The following is a 7,321-nucleotide window of genomic DNA, read 5'->3' on the forward strand; positions in this document are numbered from 1 at the left end:
GATGATGATGATGATGATGATGATGATGATGCTGCTGCTGATGATGATGATGATGATGATGATAATAAAAATTAAATCCCATGATAAGTGGTACAGGCTCCATCCTGAGGATGTAGTAAATAACGAGGGAGTCACTCTCCTTTGGAACTTCGCAATACAAACAGACAGAAAAATAGACTCCAATCGGTAAGAGCTATGGACACATAAGAGGTGCAGCAATATCAGAGGAGGGTTAACAGGGAAAATAGATTTTGTATGTGGAAGGTGCACAGGTACAATAAACACCAAAAATGTACAGAAACTAAACTCCATCAATTGCTGGGGGAGGGTTATTTAACTGTCCCTAATAACACTGTTTTCTAGAGCTGTACTAAACAGGATTTTATGCCTATTTCCTCTATCCATCTGTTCACATCTTTAGGGATAGTTCCCTATGCTACTAGGAGACATTTTACCCACACTTTCCATAGTCTCTGTAATACAATGGTTAGTTCCTGGTACTTTACTATTTTCTCTATACTTCTCATATTGATTCTCTCATTGTTTGGGACTGTAAAATCAATATTCTGACACTTTCTATTCTACTACCAAATCAGGCCTTCTAGCTTCTATTACTCTGTCAGTCTGAATGTTGAAGTTCCAAAACATCTTGTCTTTCTTACTTTCCAGTACTTTATTAGCTTCATGTCTATATCATTTATCAGTATGGTCAAATCCTAGTTTTCTACATAACTCCCAGTGGATTGCTCTCCCTAATTTGTCATGTCTTTTACTGTATTCTTTGTGCCGGCATGTACATTCAATTGCTATATGAGGAGCACTTTCCTCATTTGATTTGCATAACCTACATTGGGAATCTACTTGGTTTTTGTTTATCTTGGCTTGTATCCAATTAGTCCTTAATGCTTGATCTTGTGCTGCTACTAACAAACATTCCGTCTCCCTTTTCAGCTTTCCTTTCTGCAACCATAATCATGTCTCACTAGTACTATTTGCTGCAATTATCTTTGGGAATCTATCATGCAAAGCCTTCTCCTGCCAGTCAGATAACTTCTGTTCTTTTTTCTGGTTTTTTTACTTCGTTTTCTTTCTTGGGTTTCCCCATGTCTTGTGACTCTAGCAGCTTTTAATGAACCTTCTTCACGATTACCTACATAGGAGTCTATATCTACCCTAGCTAACTCCACGCAGTCTTCTACTTATATTAGCCCTCTACCACCTTCCTTTCTATGTAAGTATAATCTTACTACTCCCGCTCTTGGGTGGAGTCCTCCAAGTCAACATAATCGACTATCGCTCTCCCCCAAATTTCAGGCTTTGTACTTATCGTAGAAAGAATTGTTGCTGCTATTGTTGTTGTTGTTGTTGTTGCTGCTGCTGCTGCTTAATCTCTACTCATTGAAAGTTTTGAGTTTTCAATTTTGCGGTCAATACTTCATAATCCGGTTCGCAGGAATTTATAGAAGCTCTAGGAATCTCGCACAGACACCCAGCGTTATCTCGGAAGTCCCACACTGTCACGATGAGAGTCATATTTCGGTCACCGTTGTTGTATGGCATGAAACAAAACTGTTGTAAAGTTTGACTTTATTACAAAACCACAATTTATTTCATCTGCCTTGAATGGATAAAAATATGGAAATAGACAACACTACTGTAAATCCATTTAGAAATGTAATCTACCAGGCTTGAGTTAAGGATTAAACAACCACGAGTTATGACCCAAAGCAGAAATGACTTTTTTCCAATGTTGAACGCACCTTGACGTAAATGGTTAAATTATAAGGATTTGGGGGAAGGGGTAGGAGGAATTCACATATATCTGTTTTTTTTTTGTTTTTAGTTTATTCCTAGTTTTAATTTTTTAATCTGTTTAGTGAAGGAAAAAAGGAGCAGCACCCATGAACCTTTATTTTTTCATTAGAAAAAGTTTTTTTTTTTTTTACCTTGTGGATTTAGTTTTCGAGGTGGTTCTGCAGTGAAGTCCATCTAAACACGGACATACTTGGTTCAAACTGTAATCCAATCCTCCTTTAGGGACATAACATTTCTGACCAATCTTCAGTTTCGGTTGGCAAATTCTTTCACCATGTCTTCGAGCACAACACATACTGGAATCGCAATCTTTATCTGTCTGGCACCGTGCCCCTGTAAAAGAGAAAAAATTGAAACATTATTGCTCACGGTGCAGCGTGGCTGTGTGGTAAGAAGTTTGCTTCCCAACCACTTGGTTCCAGGTACAGTCCTACTGCGTAGCACCTTGGGCAAATGTCTTCTATATAACCGATAAAGCCTTGTGAAAGGATTTGAACAGAAACTGAAAAAAGCCCGTCGAATATATATGTATATTTCTGTTTGTGTGTGTGTGTGTGTGTGTGTGGTTGTGTGTGTTTGTCCCTCACCACCATTTAACAACCACTGTTGGTGTGTTTACATCCCCGTAACGTAGCCGTTTGGCAAAACAGACCGATAAAATAAGTACCAGTCTATAAGCGCATAATTACTGAGGTCGATTGATTCGACTAAAAATCCTTCAAGGCAGTGCCCCGGCATGGCCGCGAGTCAAAGATAAGAAGAAGCAAGTCAAGGATAAAAGATACATGTATGATTGTGCGCATGCGCGTGTGTGTGCACGCGCTAAAGAAATATTTGTAAAGGTTACAGTGAACCTATTCTTTAGAATGGACTTTGCTGCTATTTGAGGGCGTCTCTAGGCCGACATATAAAACGTTAAATAGATTTTGTTGACTTTTCATGCGATAAGAATTAAAGGACTAATGAGAAATTATGCGTTGAATAATGAAGAGATGATTTGTGGGAAATTGTTAATATTATTGGTTTTACAAGACTCCCATTATGGAATATTGGCTCCAAATTTTGGCACAAGGCTAGTAATTTCGGGTGGGGTGAGGCTTAAGTCGATTACATTGACCACAGGGCTCACCTGGTACTTATTTTATCGACCTCAAAATGGTGAAAGGCCAAAACGTAAAGACAGACGCAGAAAGCGTAATACGTTCGTTGGCTGGAACTACCAACCTCTACAGAGACAACACATCCATTACGGATGAAGTAATGGTGAGTGGAATCGCGATGAAATTGTTAAATATTATATACAGATTGCAATTAGAGAACAAGCATTAGAAGCCTGGCCCATTAAACAGAAAAAAAATCAGCATGGCCTCGGTTGAATGAAACCAAGAAAATAAAATATTTGTTAATAAATAGATAAATAAACGTATTAAGGAAATACCTCGACTAGTTTCCCTGGCTCGTTTTTCACATTGTCCATACATGCAGATGTTGTGACCCTCACAATGGCTGTCCTCACGGCAAGGTTCACCCAGAGTTCGATGATAATCGCAAATACCGTAATGAAGGTCACAGAACATATTGGAATTACAGTCGCTGCTTTTATCACATATCTGCCACATAAACAACAACAATAATACTAATAATAACAACAACAACAACAACAACAACAACAACAACAACAACAACAACAACAACAACAATAATAATAATAATAATAATAATAATAATAATAATAATAATAATAATAATAATAATAAATGCCCTGATGCAATACCAGACAATACCATAGATTTGTTTGTCAGTTGTTTGGCCTTAACCAGTTGAGCATGTCCCTTAGTGGCTGACGATATGCGCATCCCTGATCACGAGCAGAAGTAGTGGGGGAGCATCATAGCCATGTGTTGAGAGTAATTCGTTGGAGTTTGAATAATTCACCTCTGGAAACATGGGTGTTTGGGTCATCATCCTCAAACAGCCCTTATTCAGAAACCTTTTGAGTGGGATGGGTTACTCAACCTGAAAAAAATTCTAACTGGGCCCCACCTGCAACGTCATGCATCGTTTATCTTGATATAATAATTACCCTTTCTACTAAAGATACAAAGCCTGAAATTTGTGGGCAGAGGATTAGTCGATTACATGACGTGGATCGATTATAAGAAAGCGTATGACATAGTCCCCCATTCCTGGACGTTAGAAAGTCTTGAGCTGGTACAGGTATCTGATAACATATCAAATTTTATTAGGGAATCAATGAAAAACTGGAATACAGAATTAACTTCATGTGGAAAATTTTGGGAGACGGCTAACATCAAGGGAGGCATATTTCAAGGAGATAGCTTATAGCCCTTGCTGTTTGTGATTTGTATGATACCCCTTGCACAGTCTGGGATGGTACATCAAACAGCAGAGTGAATCCTCGCTTGCTTTTGTTAGAATTAGCAATGTAATACCTACCGAAAATGTGATGCACCCACAAATATATAAGAAACACGATGAAGAAGAAAAAGTAAACAACTGGAAAATGGAACCACTGCATGGATAATATCACAGAGAATTCGAAGGAAAACACAAGATCAACACTTGGAGATGGCTAAGAAAAAGTGATCTGAAAGGATGCACAGAGGCATTGGTAAGCAGCGCCCAGAAACAAGCTTTGGGAACTAATTACACCAAGTTCCAAATAGGTAAGAGTGGCAAATCGCCCTTTTGTAGGATGTGTAGTAACAGAAACGAAACAATCTTACATATTGTGAGTGAGTGTAGCAAGCTGTCCCAAAAGCACTACAAAAGGAGGCATGATAACATGGCTAAGTTCATCCACTAAAGGTTACGTGAAAAGTACGGACGAGACAGAGCACGAAAATGGTACGACCATGAACTAGAAGTTTCCGAGTACAAGAAACGTACGATACTGTGAGATTTTACAATACAATGTTACTCCCTAATCGATGCTTGTTATTGTTGCGATAGATAAAAACAAGGAAACCAAGATCATAGATATTGCAGTACCTGGAGATGCACACATAAATGACAAAGAACTAGAAAAGATTGTAAGTACAGACTACTAAAAGACGAAATTGCAGAGAATGTGGACTATGAAGAGAGTGTCTGTCATTCCAGTAGTTGTAGGGGTACTCAGAGCAATAACAACCAAGTTCCAGAAATATGTCAAAGAAATCGGAATTGACATGAGAGCAGAACAAACCCCAAAAACTGTTCTGTTAGGGACAGCTAGGATTTTGAGATTGGTACTTGGGCGTTGAATGTCTCCTACGATAATTAACAAGCAAGTATCAAAGATTGTAATGTGCAGAAAGAGACCTTGTGAAACCTCTGACAGCAGGCTGCTGTCCGCTCTCAGAGAATCTACCAGAGTAAATATGACCGGGCGATCGGAGATGTAAAAACAACAACAACAACAATAATGCTAAAAGATGTTACAACTAAAACCATCGAATCTTATTTTCCGACATAAGTCTATCTAGGATTCTAGATTTCAAGGTGATTTGGCTGCGATTTCTAACAGGTGGTTGAAATATCAAAGAAATTACGGAGTTCAGCAAACGAAAGATGTTGAAAAATTGTCAGACGAATTGGCTGAAAAGAATACGATGGCGAGAGAGTGAGACCAGAACGATGTAGTGATGATGATGCTGGGTAGGAATATGATGACTGGATAAAAGTCACAGAAAAAGAAGGTATTTGACCAGGGACAAAAATAAATCATGGTGGAAAAGTGTCACATTTGATTTAAACTAAACCGTATTTACTCGCGTATAAATCGAACTCATGTATAATTTAGCGTTAAAGTTTGGTACAAATTTTTCTCCCTCATAATTTTACAGCTTTATCCTGTACTTTTCTCGAGTAAATCGCACTAATAACACGAGAAAAAATTGTGAAGTACCAGTCAAATGTTGGAGTTGATTTAATCGACTGTTCCCTACATCCTCACTAGAAAATAAAAATTCTGGCTTTTTGCTTCTCTAAAATTTCTGCTGATATTACAGAAAAGGCTAAAGTTCCTTCCCGAGTGATGTGCACTCATAAAGCTGGTTTCCTGGATTCTGTGACATATGTATTCTTCCCTCCCTAGATGGGACGCCACTCCATCGCAGCAATGCATCGCCCGGTAGAAGAATCGAAACTACAATCTTACGATCATGAGTCCGACACGCTAAACCACTACGTCATGAGCCTCCGACAATACATAATTGGTATACAAAGTCAACAACAACAACACTGATAATTGTTGGTTTAGCTAAAAGGCCAGCAATTTTTGGAGGAGGAAATCAATCGCTTAATATCGATCCAGTGTTTGACAGGTACCTTTATTTTATCGACCCTGGAATGGTGAAAGGCAAAAATTATCGTCGACGAAATTTGAATTCAGAATGTAAAAAAGTCGGAACAAATAGCTCAAGACATTTTGTCCAATCTCTAACCATTCTACACCTCCCTACCTTGACCTCACATACTGATTAGATTACATTTATGTAATGTAAAATAAAAACAATGTTTTCTATTCGAGTTTGGCTCTGCTCTGATTTATTTCCCTCTCTCACTGCTTTGCTTTGGATCCGTTACTTCAGCACTTTCCATCCCTTCATCTTTTCTGCCCACTCTCCTCAGGCTCCTCCTCCATACGGTCCTACCCTTTCCGTCTGGAAACCAACCAGGCATAACCAACCGAGACTATGGATATTATCCAATCATCCCGGTCTCGGTCTACTCCAAGTTCTCCTCTTGGTTCACTTGGCTTCCAGAATATATCTTGTGATTCGTTCCTGCAACATTCTAACCGCATTCCACTTTCAACCTTTTATTGAAAGGTTCGATTCCCGGCGGCGCGTTGTGTTCTTGAACAAGACACTTTATGTCCCGTTGCTTCAGTCAACTCAGATAGCAAAAATGTGTCGTACCTGTATTTCAAAGGGCCAGATTTGTTACACTCTATGAGAATTACATTAAATGAACATGTGTCTGTGGAGTACTCAGCCACTTGCATGTTAATTTCACGAGCAGGCTGTTCCGTTTATCGGATTGACTGGAACGTTCATCATCGTAACCGACGGAAGACCAGTTTATTTGTTCCCTTTATAATTTTGTTTATTTAAACATGTAACACAAACACATCTTTCTAGACTGCATCTCTAAACTGAGCAGATTCATTAAAGTTAGCTTCTAATTACGAATCCAGTTAACCGCTTCCTGAAACAAACAGAAAACAACAGACACTCATTAGACGAGATGTGAGTTCCTCCACTTGGTCATTTGACATGTTAGAAATAGCAGTCAAATCTTCCTCAAACTTCATTCTATCTCTTTAACAAAAGAACACATTGGCCGATTAATAGAAGCTATTGATCACATATCAGTTCGATCAGGGTAGTTATTGATAAACAACCACCTACAGTGATGCACTCTCTGCCGACCATCCACTTTAAAATCAACATCCACCCACACGTTTAACGTTTAACATTTGTTCATACATGATTTTTTT

General features: G+C 38.7%; 1 protein-coding gene across 1 annotated transcript in view; it reads right to left on the reverse strand.

The window, feature by feature from the left end:
• LOC106869537 (dickkopf-related protein 3) overlaps positions 1 to 7,321 on the reverse strand; it is a 12,766-nt gene that overhangs the window by 3,192 nt on the left and 2,253 nt on the right. The window contains exons 2-3 of the mRNA XM_014915313.2: positions 3,254 to 3,425; positions 1,947 to 2,148 (exon numbers count right to left, since the gene is read on the reverse strand). Coding sequence (XP_014770799.1) covers positions 1,947 to 2,148; positions 3,254 to 3,425 — 374 coding nt within the window. The remainder of the gene's footprint in view (positions 1 to 1,946; positions 2,149 to 3,253; positions 3,426 to 7,321) is intronic.

This window comes from Octopus bimaculoides, chromosome 10, assembly GCF_001194135.2.
Source record: "Octopus bimaculoides isolate UCB-OBI-ISO-001 chromosome 10, ASM119413v2, whole genome shotgun sequence".
Classification (NCBI taxonomy): domain Eukaryota; kingdom Metazoa; phylum Mollusca; class Cephalopoda; order Octopoda; family Octopodidae; genus Octopus; species Octopus bimaculoides.